Here is a 25,650-nt window from a genome sequence, read left to right on the forward strand (position 1 = left end):
ATCATTGCTCTTTTGAAATTCATCCTGTTGAATTAATTTAATAATTTAATTTCAATGAGTGATTTAAATAGGATGAATTGTTTAATAAGTTCATCAGATGTGCAAAACATCTAAATGCTAAACCTTTTGGAGGGATAAAGGTAAATTAGCAAATTTAGTTTCTTGGTGTGAGCTTTAAAAACTGGTAGTGCATTTATTCAGGTCATGACGAAGCACTTCAGTTCCTGTTCCACGCTTCTGGCATGAGAAGCTCACACATAAAAGAAGTTGCATCAAGACACTGTTCAAAAGGGCTACACCACACTGCAGTACACCAGAACTGCAAAAAGAGGAAGAAGAACTCCTGTACAATGTATTCGCCAAAAACGGATACCCCCGCAGTTTCATCAACAGATGCCTAAGGGAAAGACAACGGAATGAGGACGTGCCACAACCCAAAGGACTAGCCACTTTACCATACATCAAGAACATTTCTGACTGACAGCCAGACTACTATGACCACTAGGACTCATAACAGCACACAAACCAACAGCCACTCTCAGACAACAACTCAAAGGACCCGATACCCAGCATGAGCAAAACCAACGTAGTATACAAAATCCCATGCAAGGACTGCACAAAACACTACATAGGACAAACAGGAAGACTGCTAACGATCCACATCCATGAACACCAACTAGCCACGAAACGACATGACCAGTTATCCTTAGTAGCCACACACGCAGATGACAAGCAACATGTGTTTGACTGGGACAACACTACTATTATAAGACAAGCCAAACAGAGAACAGCCAGGGAATTCCTAGAGGCATGGCACTCATCCAGTGATTCAATCAATAAGCACATCGACCTGGACCCAATATACCGGCCATTGCAGCAGACAGCTGGAACTGACAACCGGAAGCGGCAAATTCAAACCACTACAAATGCTGGAGGAAAGATCACAGAATCGCTTCACAGGAGGCTCCCAAGCACTGAGGATGTCACCTACACAGGGGACAAAATGTCTGCAACACAAATTCTCAGCTCGGCGAACAGAACCATAACAGAAGCTCATATAAAAATTTTAAGAAAGTTTACCTGATTTTAAAAAAATAGTACTTATGCAATATCTATTTATGTCACTAGAGGCATAAATTGGTAGACAGAGCTTTATTTATAAGAATAGATTAAGAGAACTTCAGTTTGTCGTGTATGGTTATCTGGACTTACTGGGGCTTAGGTTGGTCTTCATTAGTTGCTGAAAATAGGAGATAGTCAACAGAAAAGGAAAAACAGGCTGTTGGATTTGCTGTGATCCACCCAAACTATCAGTCCAGGCCAGTTTTTGTCCCATTCAAGCTGAATATTCAGCAATGTGCAAATTAAAAGAAAAAAACAATGCCAGAAATTCAAGATATTTCTTTTGTTTACTCCTGATTAGATGGCATCTATGATGTTGTTACCATTGGAGCTCCTGCAGCACACATTCGGGGGTTTCGAAATGGAGGTCTTCGCAGGCAATTGTACAGATTTGAAGGAGAAAAAAGGAAGTAAGTAAAATATTAGCTACTTAACATAGGAGTGTGACTATTTGGTTGTACTTTGCATTCAACAAATTTGCTGTATTCATTATTAACGTCCAGTTGGTCTACATCTTGAGATGTTAATGTCAGTGGGATTTGCTGTCCTTGGTCTAGTGAAACTGACTCCAACATCAGGGATTTGATTTTCAATCCTTGGTCAGGAAACCAGTGCCCTGATATTTTCTGGATCTAAATTTTACAGCTCAGTTTTATTAGTCATACAATAGAATCTTCAAATGTTGATGTTCTAAATGGAATGACCGAAAGCTGAGTGCTCTGTTAGTGAAGCTGAGTCCTACCAAGAGGTGGAAATTTCCTGCGGAGCATAAGCATCAGACTGTGGACATAATAGGATTTATCACTGCCTGGCTGAAAGAGGAGGCAGTTCAATGAAAGGCCAGAAGCCTTATCATACATGTAAGTGACACAACTGCCAACTAAGAGGAATTGAAAATCCTGAACCTGATGTCAGTCCATGTGCTAAATAACACAGACATCTAAAAGTCACTTTCAATAAATTTATATTTCCCTAGAACCCGACCTTAGCCTGCAACCATAAAACTTGGGCTGTATGCTCTTAGAATTGAATAAAAATCCTGGAAAACCATGTTGAAAAAGGAGTAAACTTGTTTCTTAATCATGTAATATCATCGTACAATTGGATGTTATGGCCCCCTGGCAATTGTATTTTCTGTGGGGAAGGGCATGTCAAGTTATCAGGTGCACAGCACACCTCCTTCCAGCCTACCCCTGACCTGGGGTGTGTTATGCTACCTGTCTTTATTCCTATTGCGATTCTTAACTGCTCAAATAATTGGCCATTGAGGGTCTCATTTCACCTTTGCTGCCATAAAGTACTAGGCAGGCTAGAATGCAAACATTGCTTTTTGAGAGGACTCCTTTGCAATGCAGGAAGGAAGGGCATTCTCATCAATCCAGGAGTGCACCATGCATGATAGGGGAAACTCCAGGATTATACCTACCCCATCCCTCTACATCTTCCCTATAAAACACATCTTCCCAATCCTCTTGGTTTCAAAAGCCCAGAACTGGTCACCATTACTATTCTTGCTACACTTCCTCCAGTCCTAGGAGCACCACCACCGTTTGATGCCATCTGATTTAAACTGATATTGGGAAAGGGGAAAGCCATTCCACAGAAATCCATTGAACTATATGTTTAGCTTTTCTCTGGGCCACTGATGGGCCCTGTTGCTTCGCTGCTAATGGAAAAATGCAGACCATTTAATTTTTATTTAATTTCCAATCAATGCATCACACCTTGGTAATGTTTCTCAATAGTTCAAGCTGCTGATTGCATGGTTTTAATTTAATCATCTATGAATTGTGAAATTGAACACAGTGTGAAAATATTACAAACACAACATGCATAGTGCAGGCTGTTGTATTTTCATTCCTGTCATGACTTGATGTTAGTTGACTTTGGATGTGCAAATGGTTATTTTTGAAACAATATTTCTGCCTCCTCTCCTGTCAATGTCTTCATCAGACTAGGTCATGGAGAGGTCAAAGAGACTTTTGAACTATCAAGTAAACTTAACACTGAGACCTCCCTGCATGTTACACAAAGGACCTAAGTCCACCGAAAGACCAGATTGCTAATTCATTGCTTGATATATATTATAGCTGTGATTGGAGGAGCCATTGATTCCTTTGTAGTCCCACTCCACCGGTGATAACAAATCTTACGTTAACCAGAGTAATGATATGTTCAATTAGGTTAACAGGATAAAGACAGGAAGGATGTTATTGATGACTGGGGGAGTTCAGAACCAAGGGTCAAAATTTAAAGATGCAATGTAGGCCATTTAGGACTGCGTTGAGGAGAGATTTCTTCACCCAGGAGTTGAGAGTCTGTGGAATTCTTTACCAGAGTAAACAATGAGGTCTGCAGATGCTGGAGATCACAGCTGAAAATGTGTTGCTGTTTAAAGCACAGCAGGCCAGGCAGCATCTCAGGAATAGGGAATTCGACGTTTCGAGCATAAGCCCTTCATCAGGAAGGATTTACCAGAGTAAACAATTAAGTCCAAAACATTGAATGTTTTCATGGAGAAGATAGCTACGGTCTTAGGGCCAAAGGGATCAAAGAGTGCAGGGTGAAAGTGGGAATAGGGTACTGAGCAGGATGATCTGCCATGATCATATTGCCTGGTGGAACAGGCTTGAACAGCCAAATGGCCTAATCCTATTCCTATTTTCCATGTTTCTATGTAATTTTGTACTACTTACTGTTGCCACCTTAGTATTAGAAATGCAACGTTTGTGAAGGTTGTAGCTCAGGTTGAGATTTAGGGTGTAGGTTTGCTCGCTGAGCTGTAGGTTTGATATCCAGATGTTTCATTACCTGGCTAGGTAACATCATCAGTGGCGACCTCCAAGTGAAGCGAAGCTGTTGTCTCCTGCTTTCTATTTATATCTTTCTCCTGGATGGGGTTCCTGGGGTTTGTGGTGATGTCATTTTCTGTTAGTTTTCTAAGGGGTTGATAGATGACATCTAGGTCTATGTGTTTGTTTATGGCATTGTGGTTGGAATGCCAGGCCTCTAGGAATTCTCTGGCATGTCTTTGCTTAACCTGTCCCAGGAAAGATGTGTTGTGCCAGTCAAAATGGTGGCTTTTTTCATCCGTTTGTAGGACTACAAGGGAGAGAGGGTCGTGTCATTTTGTGGCTAGCTGGTGTTTGTGTATCCTGGTGGCTAACTTTCTTCCTGTTTGTCCTATGTAGTTTTTGTGGCAGTCCTTGCATGGAATCTTGTAGATGACGTTGGTTTGTCCATGGGATGTACTGGATCTTTTAAGTTTGTTAGTTTTTATTTGAGAGTGTTGGTGGGTTTGTGTGCTACTAGGATTCCGAGAGGTCTTAGTAGTCTGGCTGTCATTTCTGAAACCTCTTTGATGTATGGTGAGGGTTTCTGGCTGTGTTTTGTCTGCTTGTTGTGGTTTGTTCTTGAGGAATCTGCACACTGTATTTTTTGAGTATCCATTCTTCTTGAATACGTTGTATAGGTGGTTCTCCTCTGTTTTTCGAAGTTCGTCCGTGCTGCAGTGTGTGGTTGAAATGGTGTTCTGATACAGCTTCATTTGTGTGTGTTGGGATGGTTGCTGGTGTAGTTAAGTACTTGGTATTTGAAAAAAGCCACCATTTTGACTGAGGCAACACATCTATCCTGGGACAGGCTAAGCAAAGGCATGCCAGAGAATTCCTAAAGGCGTGGCACTCCAACCACAATGCCATAAACAAACACATAGACCTAGATGCCATCTATCAACCCCTCAGAAAACGAACAGGAAATGACATCACCATAAACCCCAGGAATCCCATCCAGGAGAAAGATATAAATAGAAAGCAGGAGACAACAGCTTCGCTTCACTTGGAGGTCGCCACTGATGATGTTACCTAGCCAGGTAACGAAACGTCTGGATATCAAACCTACAGCTTAGCGAGCAAACCTACACCATAAAGTATTAGAAATAATGTAGCCAGGTTTCTTTCATCAGCAAAGAATAGCTAGTTTATTTCAAATGAGGCTTAAACACAATTGCAAAGATTATTGACAAATAAAGGGTTCAAAAACAGATAAAAGTTATATTCTAACATCCCAAACTTAACTTGATGCAAATATGCGTGAACAGACAAATGATGGTTGAATATCCTATAGAGCACAAAAATAGCAAATATAATCAAAATAGATTCCATAGATTTCTCAGCAATACCTTCCAGACATTAGAGAGACTGTGGGTCTTCAAATCTTTTTAAAATTTCACAAAGCTCTTTAAGACATAAGTTGACAGGCTTATGGAGACTGATGACATTTGGAGATAGTGTGGGAAAGTGGCATTGAGGTAGAAGGTCATACTGAGTCTCACTGAGTTACAGGACCTGTTGTACTAACTGGCGTATCCATGATCCTAGGTATGGGCTTGTGATTCCTTGTAATTCGACATCTTTGAAAATCACTCAAAATAACCCACTTTGTTATGAATTGCCTTCGTGATTGTTCATGTTCTAGTTGGCTGTTTTTCCTTCCTGCCTGAATTCTTGGGTACTGCAGCTGAATGGCCTACTACTCCTCCTATATTCCACTTAGTCACAGGCACAATAGCAAAACAGAGAGCCTCACCAAACGTGTAATGCCTCTGGAGCTGTTTTCCAAGCTCTTATCTTGCTCAGTTGCCTTCAGCAAATACCACTGTTGGCATTCAAATAATAGTATTGTTATTTTAAACTAACAATTATGTGCCAGATTCTTTCAAGCTCCTATGAGTCCTCACTGCTCTGAGACTTCACTGAGTTCCAACTACACAGAATCCATGTGGTTCAGTGCCTAATTATTAATTGTGTGCTGCCTTTTCTCAAGCCTTTCACTATTCTATTATGACTCTGAACCCTCACTATACAGAGTTATTCAACAGTAGAAGGACTTTAAGATGCAAAACCTGCTGCTACACAACTCCCTCAACTCCATCCAGGGCCCCAAATAGTTCTTCCAGTGAAACAGAGGTCAAGTGCCTCTCAACTGGTTACTGCATCAGGTGCTCCCAATGTGGTCTTCTCTACATCAGAGAAACCAAACGTAAACTTAGGGAACGATTCGCAGAGCATCTCAGTCAGGCCTGCAGGGGCCGACCAGACCTCTCAGTAACTGTCCATTTTAATTCCCCTTCCCACTCCCTTTCCAATATGACCATCCTTGGCCACTTCCATTCCCACAACAAACCAAACCGCAAATTGGAAGAACAACACCTCATCTTCCACCTGTGCAGCCTATAGCCTGAGGAATCAACATTAACCTGCCTTCCCAGCCCCTCCCCCTCCCTTCCACCCCTCTCAACCACCTACCAGTTTTATTCCTCCCAGTGACCAACCAGGAGGTTCACAAACTTTGAACCTCTACCTGTCTTCACCTATGCCCACTTCACCACCCTGCCCCCACCATCTCCTTTATCTGCAGCTCCCCCTGCACTCAACCCCAGTCCTGAAGAAGGATTACACCTGAACCGTCAACTTCTCCACCTCCTGATTCTGTCTGACTTGCTGTGTTCTTCCAGCCTCCTACCTCTCTACATAGAACTTTACTAAGCCATAATTATGCGGCATCTCTGTAGTTCAGTTTTATCAGCACAGCTAACAGTAGCTGTACCTAACATTCAATCAGCTTCTATCTCTCTCTCTCCCTATTTCTCATCTGTCTGTCTCTGTGTCTGTCTCCTTCTCTAACAAACTCTGATTTCTTAACTGTCCTGATTGACCTAATGAAATATTTGCAACAACCTTGTGCTCTTATTGCTAGGCAGAATTGAATCTAACTAATACTTTGCAATAGTCAAATGTAGGCCCTTTGAAACTGCTCCTTTGACAAGGTGCCACACAAGCTAAAGATGCATGGTGTTAGGGGTAGACTATTAGCATGGATAGAGGATTGTTTGACTAACAGGAGACAAAGAGTGGGGATAAATGAATGCTATTCTGGCTGGCAATCTGTGACTAGTGGTGTGCCTCAGGGATCGGTGTTGGGACCACAATTATTTGCAATTTATGTAGATGATTTGGATTTAGGGACCACGTGTGCAGTGTCAAAATTTGCCGAAGACATTAAGATAAGTGGCTGAGAAAAGTGTGCAGAGGACTATGAAACTTTGCAGAGAAACATAGATACGTTAAGTGAGTGCGGAAAGGTCTGGCAGATGGAATACAATGTTAATAAATGTGAAGTCATATATTTTGGTAGGAGTAACAGCAAAGTAGATTATTACTTGAATGGTAAAAAGTTGCAGCATGCTGGTTTGTAGAGGGACCTGGGTGTTCTTGTGTATGAATCGCAGAAGGTTGGTCTGCAGGTACAACAGGTAATTAGGAAGGCAAACAGAATTTTGTCCTTCATTGCTAAAAGGATTGAGATTAAAAGCAGAGAGGTTATGTTACAGCTGTAAAAGGTGCTGGTGAGGCCACACCTGGAGGACTGTGTGCAGATTTGGTCTCCTTACTTAAGAAAGGATGTACTGGCACTGGAGGGAGTACAGAGGAGGTTCACTAAGTTGATTCCAGAGTTGAGGGGTTGGCTTATGAGGAAAGGCTGAGTAGACTGGGATTATATTCATTGGAATTTAGAAGAATGGTGGGGGAGGGGATCTTATAGAAACATATAAAATTACGAAGGGAATCAATAAAATAGAAATAGATAGGATATTTCCACTGGTAGGTGAAAATAGGACAAGAGGGCATGGTCTTAAGATTAGAGGAAGCCGGTTTAGAACTGAACTGAGAGGAACTTCTTCACCCGGGGGTTGTTAATCTATGGAATTCCGTGTCTGGGAAGTAGTTGACATTACTTTAGTAATTGCTTTTAAAGCTAAGGTAGATGCTTTTTTGAAAATAAACCAATTAAGGGATATGGTGAAAATGTGGGTTAAGTGGAGCTGAATCCATGAAAAGATTAGCCATGATCTTATTGAGTGGCAGAGCAGGCTGAAAGGGCCGGACGGCCTCCTCCTGCTCCTAGTTCCCATGTTCTTATGCTCCATTGTTCCATGTGATCATGTTTAATCTTTGACTCAGCTTTTTGGCCAATAACTGTTAACTGCTTGGAATCCAAATGTCTGTGTCTCTCATCCTTGAATGTGTTAAATGAGTGAGCATCCACAGTACCCTGAGAGAAGAAAATTCAAAACATTCGTGATATTTTCAGTGAAAGTTTTACTTCTCTACTCAGGCTTAAATAATTTAGCCTCTTATACCCGGACCATACTCTCTAGTTCTTGACTCACCAGATACATATCTTCAAAGCTTCTCAGCACTGATACTGTCAAATTCCCTCTGAATCCTGTGGACTGGACTTTACACTCCCTCAAAGATGAATATATAAAATCGAATGATTATTCTTCTTGCTAAATATCCACCTGTCTCCTTTTTCTATCTGAAATTTTAAACTTTTAAACCCATCTGGTTCATTAATGTGCTTTAGGAAATAAATTCTACCTGGTCTGCCCTACATGTGACTCCAGACCCATAGCAATGTGGTTGACTCTGAACTGTCCTCTGGGCAATTAGAGATTGGTAATAATTGCAGGGTCTAGATAGCGCCACTCACATCCCATGAACAAATAAAAAATGATTACACTGGGCAACGCAGATGTCAGTTTGCCTGCTCATATTTGAGCCTATTGAAGACCTCAAGTAGTTTAATAACAGTCATTGAAAAGCTTAATTCTACCCCTTCTGGTGTTTTACTTGTGGTTGTGGGAGGCCCATAATATGCTTTGGGCTGATGGTGTTGGACAAGGAAGGATGTAAAGCTATTTTACCTCTTGGCCCATTGGAGGCATACCCCCCAACCCCAAAAGTCATTGACCCTACTAATCCCTCCCAGCTTTTTCTACCTGGTTCCTCACCTCCCTCACTGAGATTCATCTGTCTGGCCTCTGTGGTGTGGTAGGATTGCCTGTGATCCCAACAATTGCCTGTACTCTCACTGGTGCTGGTGGACAACAGAGCTGTGGCTGTCAGTGCTCCAGAAAGGACTTTCTCCTGAGAAAGGGAAAGAATCTTACCTTAAAGTGATTAACGCTATCCCAACATTTAATCTTCTGTTTGTCTATGTAATCAACTGACCCACTCACCCATTGAATTTTTTGTCGTCACATTACTTATTAAAGTCTATCTCAATGCAAGGTCTAACATAACCTTCCCCTGGCTGATTCCACACTATTATACACAGAACCAATCTTGAATGTTTTGTATAAGTTTATCTTCCAGGCCAATTCTTCAATTCAAACAATCCAAATTTCATTTGGATTAAAGGTCTACACCATTTTTACACAACCTTCCATACCAGCTCCTATTATTCAATTCAATCATGGGATAGGCTAACGCTGACTAAGCAGCATTTATTGTTCATATCTGATTGCCCTCGTGAAGATGGCAGTGAGCTACCTTCTTAAAATGCAGCAGTCCTTTGGATGCATGTACCCTTGGGGGAGGGGGGTTCCAGGATATTAACCCAATGTCAGTGAAAGACCAGTGATATAATTTAAAGGCAGGATGGTGTCTTGCTGGGCAGAGAATATACACATGGTAGTATTCCCATGCATCCACTGATCTTGTCCTACTACGAGGTAGAGATAGCAGGTTTGAAAGGTATTGCTATAAGAAATACGATGGTTGCAACAGTACATATTGCCAGTAGTATACACTGTTGCCATTGTGTATTATTGGTGAAGGAAATGAACGTTTAAGTTGATGGATAGGGTGCCAATGAAGTGACCTGCTTCATCCTGGATGATATTGAGCTTCCTGAGTGTTGTTGAAATAAAATCCACCTAGGCATGTGGAGTACTCAGTCATGCTCCTGATTTGTGCATCGTAGGTGGTGGACAGGTATGATGAGTTGTGAAGTAAATTATTTGCTGTAGAATCCCGAGCCTTTGATCTGCTCTTGTAGCCACAGGTTTTGACTATGCTGGCTCAATTCAGTTTGTGGTCAATACTATCCCCAAGGATACTGATAATAGTGATGCAGTGTTAGCAGTGCCATTTAATGTGAAGGGGAATGGCTAGATTTCCTCTTATTTGAGATAGTCATTGCCTGCCACTTGTGTAGCATGGATGTTGCTTGCCACATATCAGCCAAGCCTTAATGTTGTCCAGTTCCTGATGCATTTGCCATCAGAAATGGTCAGCCACTGACCAAATATCTCTCACTGTGTTATATCTGGGTAGTGATGTTGCACTCCAGTTTGACTTGCAAAGCCTCTTGATTCAGTCATTGTGAACATGATTCTGATCATGTAGACAAATGATCAAAGGTTTGTGTGGAAATCTCAAAAACTTAGTCTCAGTTTGAAATTTAATGTTTCTTCAAAACCTCGTTTCTGATTTATCTTTGGTAGTTGTTTGAAAATCAATGAGGAATATTGTTTTGTGTGATATTCTTAAAATATTTTGTCAAATGTCTATCCCTCTGGGCAATTCACTGATGCTTTTTATGGCATTAGTTATCAGTTGTGGTTACAGACAGACTCACATATTCTTAGGTATGGAAAGCATTTACAGATCTTGCTGATGTTTATTCATTTGCTTATGCATGACAAATTAAAGTATGAAATTTGGGCTAAGAATAATTATCAGGAGATACTTCCTATTCAATATAGGATGTGCCTGATTAAGAAAAGCTGAAAGCACATAGAAATAGCTTCATTAACAGTTCATACTATATTTCAAAGCTGCAGCACCCTGACAGATCTTTCAGCAGAAATATACTTGCAAAAATGCATTTATTGTGTACTTGTATTATATTGCTAGCTGCTTTAGAGAAAGGATAGAAATTATGCAGAACAGCTCCACACTGCTGGTGTTTGCTTAAAATAACTTGCTGTTAGTGCCAAAATTGAGCTAAAATAAAGTTTGATTCAGCTCTACAAATAATTCACACAAATAGAATTGCATGAAATGAAGGATATTTCTTCAGGGGATAGTTTGAAATTGGAGCAGTTGTGCTTCTATCCCATCATTTTAACAGTTCAGCTCCAAAACAAATTGTGGGAGGAAAATTGCTTGCATATTCTTTACTCCTCCACCTGATCCAGTTGAAGTAATTACCCGGGACATGACAAAGATTTTGTTCCTTATGACTAATACTGAATGGTTGATAAAAATGCAAAAGGAAATGTAATCATTCTTCCATTCAACCCCTCTGTTCTTTCTTTTGCATTTAATCTCATTAAGTGAAATAAAATTCATCTGATTCATTTTTAATTATTTTAAGAATATTCCTAATTTAAATTAGAATGACAGCATTTGATAAATTAACTTTCTATCTTTGATTTCTTTAATACTGGGAGTTGTTACGAAATGTAAGTTAATATTCAATTAGTAGAGGAATAATGGACGGAACCTTGCAGGCATAATGGACATAAAAGCAAATTACTGCGGATGCTGGAGTCTGAAACCAAAAGAGAAAATGCTGGAAAATCTCAGCAGGTCTGGCAGCATCTGTAAGGAGAGAAAAGAGCTGATGTTTTGAGTCTAACTGACCCTTTGTCAAAGACATAATGGGCATGTTGGCCTCTGGCTAAGGTGCTGTTGTGACTCCCCGTCAACTCTTTTCACAAGGGCCTGCTGCATCTTGTGCCTCTCAGACTCTTAAATGCTGACAGTGGGTTTTCCTCCTGGATTTAGAACCTGGGTTAGAGGAAAATATGTCCTGCATACCCATTAGAGGCTACTCTGTTTGTTGGGCTGGCCTTGGATCTAGGAGAGACCCTGGCACCTGTATGTGATGACGAAAAGTGTGGGGTGCTGCAGGCTAGATACCAAAAGGAGAAGAATATTGGCACACCCAACCCAATGCTGAGGGAATATGAGCAGCAGCAGAATGATGTCCCTGAATGGACATTAATTGCCCACTTGAGGGCTTTATTTGGCAGCAGAATGGAAAGGTCATCCAGATCCTTAATGCAAGGAACTGAATTGGAGTTGAGGAGGACAGTTGATGGGTTTCCTACCTGCCCCCTTAACCAATTAAATGATCCCCACTTTTAAAATCACCACTGGATGGGGTAGAAGATTCTACTCAATTTTCTCTTGCCTCCTCGTTGTATAGTAAGGTATAGGAGCTGCAACTTGTTTATTCGTTGCTTCTGTTGATACATTCCTATTCATAGAATCCCAACAGTGTGGAAACAGGCCATTAGGTCCAACAAGTCAGTACCAATCCTCCAAAGAGTATCCCACTCAAACCTATTCCTCATTACTCTACATATTCCCCTGACTAACGCACATAACCTACACATCCCTGAACACTATAGGCAATTTAGCAGGACCAATTCACCTATCCTGCACATCTTTGGATTGTGGGAGGAAATCGGAGCACTCAGAGGAAGCCCACGCAGACACAGAGAGAATGTGCAAACTCCATACAGCCAGTTTCCCAAGGCTGGAATCAAACCCAGGTTCCTGGCACTGTGAGGCAACAGTGCTAACTACTGCCCTACAGTATTCATTATCACCAGTTTCTTTTCTTTGGCATTCTCATGACAGGTAGAATTTAATGGAGCCTTCACATGGGAGATGGAAAGGTTGTAAAATGTTGAGGTAGGAAAGCCCTTTGTTCTCCAAACACTGTAAGAAGTCACTCAGGAGCTGGAAAAGTGAAGGACAGCCATTATGCTGAGAGATCAATTGAGGCCTCTCTGGTACAATTAAGGACCTCTTCCTACCTCTGTAGACATTTTGCCAGAGCATTAACTGGTAAGATTGCAAAATAATTTCCTGTGGTACTCCTATGAGCTCTCTTGGGTTGGGAGTGGGCACATATGCTATTATCAGCATCCCCTCTCCTCCACAGAGCCTGCCTGACTGGCCTGACAACTCCAACTCCATATGGTAGTCTCATACTGACATTCATGATGATGTTCTGCAGTTTAATGCAGTTCCAGCAGTGACCTCCACTCCTAGTGGCACTGCTGGAACTTATGAGTTGCCAGTCATTTGATTGGCCAGCAGATCCTGAAGATGGGACCTTGTCTGTTAAAAGGACTGGAGCTCTGACACCAAGCAATCAATTGCCCTACCCCTGTAATCAAGTGGTGATTGGGCTCAACCCTGCCTCAGTCAATCAGCAATCTCGATGCTGACAAGGAAGGAGGAAGGTTGGAGGTGGATCAGAGAGGGAACTAATGAATTCAGCAAGAGGAAAAGGATCAAAACCTTAAGAGTGAATGATGTAGCTGATGGACAAGGGAGAATAGTTGGGAGGGTATTTTCAGAGCAGGAGTATGTTGACTTATGCTGAGAGGTGTTGCCAGTGGGAGGAAAATTAAGATATGATGATCCAGTGCCTATTTATTTTATAGAGTTGGGAAATACTTTCAGCAGCTAATGATGGAAGAACTACAGTTCTGTCTGCTTTGTACATTTTTTCTCTGCTCATGATAGCAATCCAAATATCTGTTGGTAGGTGCAGGTGGGATGTGGGGTTTGGAAAATAAAAGTTGGTGAGCCATCTAGTGGCCAATGAGTAGAATACATGCTGACTCAAATCCCAAATTGCATTTGCAACAATATTTATATCTGCTTAGTTTATACATTTAAAGAGGTGTTTGGGGGGGGGGGGGGTGAAATCAGCAAAACCACACTCACAGGCAAAACTCTTTCTTTTGAATTGCCACACAAATGTTGAAAATTGGCACTTTGCTCCTTTAAATTGGAATGTTGCAACCTACCAATGATTTTAAATTATGTTTCAAGTTACATGTTTAATGATTACTACTACTAATGTGAAAGTAACTATAGAGACAGAAGTCACATGTTTATAACAAACCAGCCAGTGCACTATGTATAGATGCATTCCTCCAAACATGCCCCGTTCCATACAAAGGGTTCTGTCATCATGGTTTTGGGTATGTTTGCTGAGCTGGGAAGTTGGTTTGCAGATGTTTCATCCCCTGTCTAGGTGAAATCTTCAGTGTTTTGGAGGCACCTGTGAAGCACTGCTGCACTGTCTTCTGGAATTTATTTGGTTCTGTTTCTGCTGCTTCCAGTTGCCTGCTCTGGTTGTTCATTGTAATGGCCAGTGTATTAGGTCAATGTGCTTGCTGATGGAGTTCGTGGATGAGTGCCATTCTTCTAGAGATTCTCTGGCTGTCCTCTGTTTGGCTTGTCTTGTGATCACTGTGTTGTTGCAATCAAAATTGTGCTCTTTGTCATTTGTTTGTATGGCTACTAAGGACAGCTGGTCGAGGTGTTTAGTGGCTAGTTGGCGTTCGTGAACGGGGATTGCTAGTTGTCTGCCAGTTTATCCTATATAGTGTTGTGTGCAGTTTTTGCATGGAATCTTGTAACTTACATTAGTCTTGCACATGATGGGTAATGGGTCTTTTGTCTTGGGGGGTTGTTGTCTGAGCATGATTGTCAGTTTATGGGCTGTCATGAATCCCAGTGGTCAGAGAGGTTTGGCAGTCAGTTCTGAGACTTTTTTTTATGTAAGGTAGCATGGCTAGTAAGTTAGGTTGTGGTATGTCCTCATCGTGTTGTTTGTCTGTTAGGCATCTGCGGATGAAGTTGCAGGTATATCCATTCTGGGCAAATACTTTGTAGAGGTGGTGTTCTTCCCTTCGTGGGTTGGGAGTGCTGCAGTGTATTGCAACCCCTTTTACAGGGTCCTACTGCAGATTTTCTTGTGTGTGTTCGGGTGGTTGCTATTGTAGTTCAGGACCTGGTTGGTGTGTGTGGTTTTCCCGCACACTTCCGTGGCGCATTCACCGTACTATATTCTTTCTACTAACACATTCAGGAATGGGAGGTGATTGTTGGTTTCCTTCCTGCTCTCGTAAATCTGATCCCTGTGAGCATGGTGTTGATAATCCAGAGTATATTCTCGATTTCTGTTTTCCTAATGAAAACAATAGTGTTGTCTACATATCTGATCCAGCATTTGGGTTTTATTTGTGGGAGGGCTGTTTGATCCAGTCTTTGCTTCACTACTTCTGCTATGAGACCAGAGATGAGTGAACTCATTGAATAGAATAGAATACCTACAGTGTGGATACAGGCCCTTCGGCTCAACAAGATCACACCAACCCTACGAAGAGTAACCCACCCAGATCCATTCTCCTACCCTATTAGTCTACATTTACCCTGACTAATGCACCTAACCTCCAGTCCAGACAACATCCTGGTAAATCTCCTCTGTGCCCTCTCTAAAGCTTCCTCTTATAATGAGGCGACCAGAACTGAACACAATATTCATAGTGTGGCCTAACCAGGACTCTATAGAGCTGTATCATAACCTCGCAGCTCTTAAACTCAATCCTCCTGCTAATGAAAGCCAATACACTATACGCCTTCTTAACAACCATTTCAACTTGGGTGGCAACTTTGAGGGATCTATGGACATGGACCCCAAGATCCCTCTGTTTCTCCACGCTGCCTTTAATCCTGCATTCTGCATTCAGATTTGACCTTTCAAAATGAATCACTTCAGATTTTTCCAGACTTTTCCACCTTATCAAATGCTTTGCTAAAATCCATGTATAGGAGAAAGTGAGGACTGCAGATGCTGGAGATCAGAGCTGAAAATGTGTTGCTGGAAAAGCGCAGCAGGTCAGGCAGCATCCAAGGAGCAGGAGAATTGACGTTTCGGGCACGTTTCCTGAAGAAGGGCTCATGCCTGAAACGTCGATTCTCCTGCTCCTTGGATGCTGCCTGACCTGCTGTGCTTTTCCAGCAACACATTTTCAGCTAAAATCCATGTATACCATGAACGTTGGTCTATCTTCATCAACGTGTTTTGTCACATTCTCAAAGAATTCAGTCAGACTTGTAAGGCATTACCTGCCCCTCACAAAGCCATGCTGACTATCTCTAATCAAACTATAGTTTTCCAAGTAATCACAAATCCTGTCCCTCAGAATCCTCTCCAGTAATTTACTCACCATAGATGTAAGACTGACTGGTCTGTAATTCCCAGGATTATCCCTATCAGCTTTTTTGAACAAGGGAATAACATCGATAGTCACAGGTGAGGTGCTGGAAGACTGGAGGTTGGCTAACGTGGTGCCACTGTTTAAGAAGGGTGGTAAGGACAAGCCAGCGAACTATAGACTAGTGACGGTGGTGGCGGGCAAGTTGTTGGAGGGAATCCTGAGGGACAGGATGTACATGTATTTGGATAGGCAAGGACAGATCAGGGATAGTCAACATGGATTTGCGCATGGGAAATCATGTCTCACAAACTTGATTAAGGTTTTTTTGAAGAAGTAACAAAAAGGATTTTGATGTGATCTATGTGGACTTCAGTAAGGCGTTCGACAAAGTTGCCCATGGGAGACTGGTGGGCAAGGTTAGATCTCATGGAATACAGGAGAACTAGCCATTGTGTACCAAACTGGCTCAAAGGTAGAAGACAGAGGGGATGGTGGAGGGTTGTTTTTCAGACTGGAGGCCTGTGACCAGTGGAGTGCCGCAAGGATCGGTGCTGGGTCCACTACTTTTCGTTATTTATATAAATGATTTGGATGTGAACATAAGAGGAATAGTTAGTAAATTTGCAGGTTAGACCAAAATTGAGGGTGAAGAAGGTCACCTCAGATTACAATGGGATCTTGATAAAATGGGCCAATGGGCTGAGACATGGCAGATGAAGTTTAATTTATGTAAATGCAAGGTGCTGCATTTTGGAAAAGCAAATCTTAGGAGGAACTTATACACTTAATGGTAAGGTCTCAGGGAGTGTTGCTGAACAAAGAGACCTTGGAGTGCAGGTTCATAGCTCCTTGAAAGTAGAGTCACAGGTAGATAGGATAGTGAAGAAGTTGTTTGGTATGCTTTCCTTTATTGGTCAGAGTATTGAGTACAGGAGTTGGGAAATCATGTTGCAGCTGTACAGGACATTGGTTATGCCACTTTTGGAATATTGTGTGCAGTTCTGGTCTCCTTCCTATCAAAGGATGTTTGTAAAACTGAGAAAGGTTCAGAAAACATTTACAAGGACGTTGCCAGGGTTGGAGGATTTGAGCTATAGGGAGAGGCTGAATAGGCTACAGCTGTTTTCCCTGGAGCGTGGAGGCTGAGGGGTGACCTTATAGAGGTTTATAAAATCATGAGGGGCACGATTAGAATAAATAGACAAAGTCTTTTCCCTGGGGTGGGGGAGTCCAGAACTGGAGGGCATTGGTTTAAGGTGAGAGGGGAAAGATAAAAAAGAGACCTAAGGGGCAACTTCTTCATGCAGAGCATAGTACGTGTATGGAATGAGCTGCCAGAGAAAGTGGTGCAGGCTAGTATAATTGCAACATTTAAGAGGCATTTGGATGGGTGTATGAATAGGAAGGGTTTGGAGGGATATGGGCCGGGTGCTGGCAAATGGGACTAGATTAGGTTGGGATATCTGATCGGCCTTGACGAGTTGGGCCGAAGAGTCTGTTTCTGTGTTGTACATCTCTATGACTCTATGACTCTATTTGTCACCCTTCAATCATCTGGCACTCCTCTAGAGGACAGTGAGGACGCAAAGATTGTTGCCAAAGATGTAGCAATCTCTACCCTTGTTTCCTGTAGAGCTTTGAGTATATCCCATCTGGCCCAGGATACTTACCTATCCTTACGTTTTTCAAACTTTGCAGCACATCCTCCTTCTTAACATCGATGTGTTCGAGCATATCAGCCTGTTTTGCACTGTTGTCGCAAACAACAAGGTCCCTCTCAGTAGTGAATACTGAAGCAAAGTATTCATTAAGGACTTTCTCTGACTCCAGGCACAAGTTCCCTCCACTATCCCTGATCAGCCGTACCCTCATTCTGGCCATCCTCTTGTTTCTCACATAAGTGTAGAATGCCTTAGGGTTTTCCTTAATCCTACCCACTAAAGCTTTTTCATGCCCTCTTCTAGCTCTCCTAATTCCATTCTTCAGTTCCTTCCCAGCTACCTTGTAACCCTATAAAGCCCTGTCTTTTCCTTGCCGCCTCAATCTTAAGTAAGCTTCTTTCTTCCGCTTGACTAGATGTTCCTTCACACAAGGACACACAAGGTTCCTTCACACTACCATCCCCTCCTTGCCTCAGTGGGACAAATCTATCCAACACTGTCAGCACGGGTTCCCTAAACAACCTCCACATTTCTGTCTTTCATTTCCCTGAGAACATCTGTTCTCAATTTATGTGCCCCAGTTTCAGCCTGATAGTATTATAAATCTTCCTCCCCCAATTAAATACTTTCCCATACTATCTGCTCCTATCCCTCTCCATGACTTTAGTAAAGGTCAGAGAGTTGTGATCATTATCACCGGAATGCTGTCCCACCGAGAGATCTGACACCTGGCATGGTTCATTGCCAAGCATCAAATCCCATATGGCCTCCCCTCTAGTTGGCCTATCTACATTTTCAGTCAGGAATCCCTCCTGGACACACCCGACAAAGCTGCTCCATCCAAACTATTTAGAACCAAGGGGGTTCCAATCAATATTAGAGAAGTTAAAGTCACCCATAACAACAAACCTGTCACTTCTGCACCTTTCCAAAATCTTCCTCCCAATCAGCTGATGAAGGAACGGCGCTCCGAAAGCTAGTGCTTCCAATTAAACATCAACCTCTGACACTCCAGGGAAAACAGCCCCAACCTGTTCAGCCTCTCCCTATAGCTCAAATCCTCCAATCCTGGCAACATCCTTGTAAATCTTTTCTGAACTCTTTCAAGTTTCACAACATCTTTCTGATATATGAAGGAGACCAGAATTGCATGCAATATTCCAATAGTGGCCTAACCTATGTCCTGTACAGCCGCAACATGACTTCCCAACTCCTGTACTCTGACCAATAAAGGAAAGCATACCAAACACCTTTCTTCACTATCCTATCTACCTGTGACTCTTTCAAGGATCTGTGAACCTGCACTCCAAGGTCTCTTTGTTCAGCAACACTCCCTAGGACCTTACCATTAAGTGTATAAGGAGAAAGTGAGGTCTGCAGGTGCTGGAGATCAGAGCTGAAAATGTGTTGCTGGAAAAGCGCAGCAGGTCAGGCAGCATCCAAGGAACAGGAGAATTGACGTTTCGGGCACGTTTCCTGAAGAAGGGCTCATGCCCGAAACGTCGAACCTCCTGCTCCTTGGATGCTGCCTGACCTGCTGCACTTTTCCAGCAACACATTTTCAGCATTAAGTGTATAAGTCCTGCTAAGATTTGCTTTTCCAAAATGCAAAATCTCACATTTACCTAAATTAAACTCTATCAATAGTTAGTGAAATTGTTACTTTTTCCTGTTCTAATAAACTTGATTTGACTTGATGTGCATCATGTTTTCTGTTTTGTTTTCTCTAGTTCATCATACCAGTATATCTATTACTCGCCTGAAGACACGACCAAAGCAAAAGAAGTAATAACCAACATTTATAAGCTTCAACCGCTCATATTGAGCAACACAGAGCTTCTACTTACTGCAGCAAGACAACACTCTACTGACAGTCTCAAGGATTCATTGAAAACACTCAGTGAAATTGTAAGCATTTAGACTGTTTACTTTAAAGGGGTGCTAACTCTGTGTCATGATTGACTTCTTATTCAGGATGGCTGCCAGCTTTTCATTCTACAGCTTACAGTTGGTTGAGTATTGCAGTAGGGGGAGTTCAGGGATTAAGAAGGAAATCTTCTTTGTCAACAGTTTCAACATAGGTGGCTAGGAAATTCTCAGAGGTACCTTTGCACTCTTTATTGTAGTAGTAATTTGTTAAAACTATAAGATTAACTTTATTTGCAACCTTTTAAATAGGGTCCAAACATCTCCACACTTGATGCCTAAATCGGAAATATTGAAGCTATCACGTGGGATGATGGCTACTCAATCAGATAACTGCTCACTTTATTGCATAAAAGCTAATGATTGGGCCTTAGGCAGCCATTTTCCTTCTTTAAAAGTGCTTATTCTTAACTCCTAAGGGCAAGGAGTCTCAGAAACTTGAGTAACAGATAAAATTAGCCATTTCACACTGCTGCAATGTAGTGGCAGGATAAGTGATTTTTGTCATAATTCCATGCTGCCATCAGGCCAATGATATCCTGCCTATTGCACTGATGAGTAATATTATACATATGTTCTGGTACTAGTGTGATACCAAGCATGTAGGCTGCATTTACCAATAACTGGTGGGTTTTCACAAATAGCGCTGCATGTTGGCTGTTTGTCATAGGCAGAATACTGGCTGCACTCAACCAGCCTGTCTTGTGCCTGTCCCACCGAACTCATCTCTTCCTATCTCGACACCGTCCTATCCCCCTTAGTCCAGGAACTCCCCACCTATGTTTGTGACAGCACGCATGCCCTTCACCATCTCCAAGATTTTCATTTCCCCGGCCCCCAATGCCTCATCTTCACCATGGACATCTAGTCCCTGTGCACACCCATCTGCCATGACGAAGGTCTCCAAGTCCTCCATTTATTCCTCTCATGCCATTCCAACCAGTACCCTTCCACTGACACCCTCATCTGCCTGGCTGAACTGGTCCTCACCCACAACAACTTCTCCATCCAATCCTCCACTTAGACCAAACCAAAGGGGTAGCCATGGGCACCCGCATGGGACCCAGCTATGTCTGCCTGTTTGTTGGATACATGGAACAGTCCATCTTCCACAGTTACACCGGCACCACCCCCCAACCTGTTCCTCTGCTACATTGATGACTGTATTGGTGCCGCCTTGTGTTTCCACGAGGAGGTTGAACAGTTCACCTTCCACCCCGACCTCAAATTCACCTGGACCATCTCAGCAACCTCCCTCCCCTTCCTCAATCTCTCCATCACTGTCTCTGGTGACCGACTACCCACAGACATATACTACAAGCCCACCAACTCCCACAGCTACCTAGACTACACCTCCTCCCACCCTACCTCCTATAAAAATGCCATCCCTTATTCCCAACTCCTCCACCTCCACTGCATCTGTTCCCAGGATGACCAATTCTACCTCAAAGTCCCAGATGCCCTCCTCGTTCCACAATCACAACTTCCCTTCCCACATGGTTGACGATGCCCTCCGGCACATCTCCTCCACTTCATGCACCACCGCCCTTGAACCCCAACCTCCAACATAGGACAGAATCCCTGGTCCTCACCTTCCACCCCACAAACTTCCGGATTCACATCATTTTTTGCCACTTCTACCACCTCCAAACAGACCCCATCACCTCAGATATATTTCTCCCCCCCACCCCTACCATTACCTCCGTGACTCCCTTTTCAGGTCCACACACTCCCACTAGCCAACACCCCACTCCTGGCACCTTTCCCTGCCACCGCAAGAAGTGCAAAACCTGCGCCAACACCACTCCCCTCATCTCTGTCCAAGGCCCCATCATCTGCTGCATCCGTTGCACACAGTATGGTCTCACCTACATCGGGGAGACAGGACGCCTTCTTGCAGATCATTTCAGAGGACTTCTCTGGGACACATGTACCCACAAACCCCACCGCCCCGTGGCTGAACACTTCAACTCCCCCTCCCACTCTGTCAAGGACATATAGGTCCTGGACCGCCTCCACTGCCAAACAGGTACCACCTGACACCTGGAGGAGGGACGCCTCATGTTCCGCCTTGGAGCCCAGCAACCACATGGGATAAATGTGGATTTCAACAGCTTCCTCACTTCCCCTCCTCCCACATTATCCCAGTCCCAAGCCTCCAACTCGGCACCGCCCTCCGGATCTGTCCATCACTTCCCCCCTCTGACCTATCTCCTTCTCCTTTACCTTCATCCATCTGTTGCTTTCCCACCTATCTTGCCCCTGACCCCACCCTCTTCCCATTTATCTCTCAGCCCCAACCCACAAGCCTTACACCTGATGAAGGGCTTGTGCCCAAAACATCAATTCTCCTGCTCCTCGGATGCTGCCTGACCTGCTGTGCTTTTCCAGCCCTACACTCTCGACTCTGACTTCCAGCATCTACAAGGTAAAAACAATGGCTGCAGATGCTGGAAACCCGATTCTGGATTAGTGGTGCTGGAAGAGCACAGCAGTTCAGGCAGCATCCAAGGAGCAGTAAAATCGACGTTTCGGGCAAAAGCCCTTCATCCAACATTTACAGTCCTCACTTTTTCCCTCTGCATTCAACCAACCTGTCCTTGCAAAATACAGAACATACAGCTTAAAATTATACGTGATTCCCCTCTTGGACAATACTTACTGAACAATCTGGAATGGGCTAAGAATTAAAGCAACCAATTTCAGATTACTATTCAAACTTGCACAGTGGCTCACTTGTGCATGTAGAAGCTATATACAGAAGACCATTTTCTTATGACTCTGTGACTCTATGTCCAGACATTGCACCTATTTCAATTTAAAATAAACCTTGGGGGACATATGCTGCCTGGTGCACTTGCCATGGTAATGCCACAGCCAATCAGAGTCCACTTGCCAGCAATCTCCAAACCTTTTACTCATGCAGTATAATTATTGTTCCCATTGAAATTTGCATTTTTGCATTTGTACCAATGAGTGCACAGTGAAAAGCTTCAATAAGACATTTTTTTTAGATTCCAACACCAGGTTCTGTATTCCAAGTGATGAAATGCAGTATTTCTGTGGTCTTCAAACTCTAGGGACCCCAGCCTTGGAATAGGTGCAGGTAATTGTGCACACAAGACAAATAGGCAACAAAAGATTAATGTGGTTTCGGAAGTGCAGAACATTTTTTTTCAATAAAACAAAACTTATTTCAAGATCCACTTTACAGCTCTATTAGGAGCCTAACATCTGACATCTACCATTTATCATTACTGAACATTTCAAGGGGTATTCATTGTTTTGGATTATTATTCTATAGAACGGACAAGGTAACACCAGAGATCGTGGACACACACCAGCATCTCCCATTTATATGAAGCAAAAATAATCCTCACATTTACTCTCCCAGAAGAGCTTCTCAGCTTGGCTATTCTCAGTGAAAGTCTGTGCAAAAAAATCTATTTGCAGACATGTTAATTTGACCTTCAATATGTTCTCATCTAACTGGCACATTAAGAACACAAATCATCGTTATAGCTAGCTGTAGACTAGCCCAAAACATCTTGACAATTCTTAAATGTTTGAAATTCTAATTTGCATATATGGTGCCAATAGTTTCATGAAACAGTGTTAACAATTCAAAGAAAATTGAATTTGAATGGCAGATTTTAACTTTCAGGCAGATGCACCCCAATTTGAGCAGGAAGGAAGCTAGTGTTTTTTTTTGAGGCATAAGTCTCAGTTGAGTGGAACTGGTGTGTTGTGGGTGTTAAACAACGGATAGTGCAAGTTGTTAGATTCAGACCCATACAATATCAGACACCCCAGAGACTTCACAGTTGGAAGCAAAGTAAGATGGAGATGGTAGCCATAAGCAAGGAATCCAGTGAGGCAGCAGATTAAATTAATTTTCTGAGGGCTCTACTGAAGTAATTAGTCTTCTTGGCTAATGTTCAGTGGTAATTCCAGTAAAATTGGGCAGTGTGTGAACAGTACATGATCCAACCAGTTCTGTCCAGGTATTGCGTAACAACCTCTATGTGTATATTAAATGGGACCTACCAGATGATGTAGGTGAGTGATTAAAGTAGTCAGCAAAGACCCTCCTAAAAATGACAACAACAGCAGTGATGACCTGCAGTACATAATCTGCCAATCCCATTTTGAGGTTGTTAATTGTCAATTATAATGAAATGTCAAATTAGGTTACTTGCATATGCTCCACTGTCAATGCATTTTTTTAATTGCACTTTTTTTTTGCTAAACTGCACTAGGCATTTTATCCACTGCAAATTTATACCAAAAGCAGTGAGAAGCAAGAGATAAATGGCAGAAATTCTTTTTCCCCCTAGTGATTGTAAGTGATAAATTTTGGTCAGGAAATTGTAGATTTCCCTTGCTCTACTTTGAGTATTGTTGTGGGATCCTTTGTGTCCACCTGAGCAGTGCTCACAGTTTAACTGAATGGTGAATAAAAAGGAAGCTGCAAATGTGTTGCTGGTCAAAGCACAGCAGGCCAGGCAGCATCTCAGGAATAGAGAATTCGACGTTTCGAGCATAAGGCCTGGCCTGCTGTGCTTTGACCAGCAACACATTTGCAGCTGTGATCTCCAGCATCTGCAGACCTCATTTTTTACTCGAAGATTTTAACCTACTGCGAATCCTCTTACAAGGATGCCTTCCTTGAAGAAGCTCTCTTCCTCCCTCTACAAGGATTTCAGTGAGTCCCTCTCTCACTGCACCCCCCAGGTCATCTCCTCTGCACAGAAACTCTTCAGACCTCCTTCCACCTATCCCACCTCCATCGCCCCTCCCCCTAGTCCCTCCTCCCTACCTTTTATCTCAGCCTGCTTGGCTCTCTCTCTCTTATTCCTGATGAAGGGCTTATGCTCGAAACGTCGAATTCTCTATTCCTGAGATACTGCCTGGCCTGCTGTGCTTTGACCAGCAACACATTTGCAGCTGTGATCTCCAGCATCTGCAGACCTCATTTTTTACAATAAAAAGGAAGTCATGCTTGAAGAAAAATTATCATGACTTTTCTAATGTAATGTTAATGCTTCAGAATATTGCACCATGATGAGCAGGGTTGTTGGGGTGAAACAAAGGAACAGGAATAAACTTTTCAGCCTCTCAGTAAAACAAACAAGGCAGGTGTGATACAGTTAATGGTAGGACCCTGGGTAGGTATCGTCGAGCAGAGAGACCTAGGTTCAGGGACATATCCTTTGAAAGTTGCATCACAGGTAGAAGGGATGGTTAAGAAAGCATTTACCAAGCTTGCCTTCATTGCTCAGCCCATTGAGTATAGGAGTTGGGACATCATGTTCAGGTTACACAGGATTCACTGGAATGTAGAGGTTGAGGGGTGACCTTACAAAGGTTCATAAATCATAAGGGGTATAGATAACGTAAGTTGCTAAGGTCTTTTCCCTAAGGTGGAGGGGTTGATTTGATTTCATTTATTAATGTCACACATACCTAGGTACAATGGAACGTTTTGTTTTGCATTAAACACAGGCAGATCATATCATACAAGGTATAATAGAGCAAGTGAACGATACAATGTTACAGCTGCAGAAAAGGTGCACAGAAAGCGAGATCACTATTACATTTAAAATTTGAGAGTTCCATTCAGAGGTATAATACCAACAGGGAAAAAACTGTTACTGAATTTATTCATATGTATATACAAACTTATACATCTTCTGCCTGATGGAAGAGAGTATAGCTGAGCAGGGAGGGTCTTTGATTATGTTGATTACTACGCCGAGGCAGCAGGAAGTATAGATAGAGTGAATGGATGGAAGGTTGGTTTGTGTGATGGACTGGGCTGTGTTCACGACTCTCTGTAGTTTCTTGAGGGTTTGGGAACAGCAGATGCCAAACCACGCTGTGATGCATCCAGATATAATGCTTTCTCAGGTGCGCCTATAAAAATTGGTAAGAGTCCTTGTGGACATAGCAAATTCCCTTAGTCTCCTGAGGAAGTAGAGACTTTGTTGTGCTTTCTTGACCGTTGCATTGACATTTGTGGACGAGGACATAATGTTGATGATCATCACTACC

General features: G+C 42.6%; 1 protein-coding gene across 4 annotated transcripts in view; it reads left to right on the top strand.

Moving 5' to 3' along the window:
- inpp4b (inositol polyphosphate-4-phosphatase type II B) overlaps positions 1-25,650 on the top strand; it is a 917,060-nt gene that overhangs the window by 750,735 nt on the left and 140,675 nt on the right. For all 4 annotated transcript variants that reach the window (XM_060851719.1, XM_060851718.1, XM_060851720.1 and 1 more), the window contains 2 exons: positions 1,424-1,532; positions 19,401-19,578. In XM_060851719.1, the coding sequence (XP_060707702.1) occupies positions 1,424-1,532; positions 19,401-19,578 (287 nt within the window). The remainder of the gene's footprint in view (positions 1-1,423; positions 1,533-19,400; positions 19,579-25,650) is intronic.

The sequence above is a fragment of the Hemiscyllium ocellatum genome, chromosome 36, assembly GCF_020745735.1.
Source record: "Hemiscyllium ocellatum isolate sHemOce1 chromosome 36, sHemOce1.pat.X.cur, whole genome shotgun sequence".
In the NCBI taxonomy this organism is placed as follows: domain Eukaryota; kingdom Metazoa; phylum Chordata; class Chondrichthyes; order Orectolobiformes; family Hemiscylliidae; genus Hemiscyllium; species Hemiscyllium ocellatum.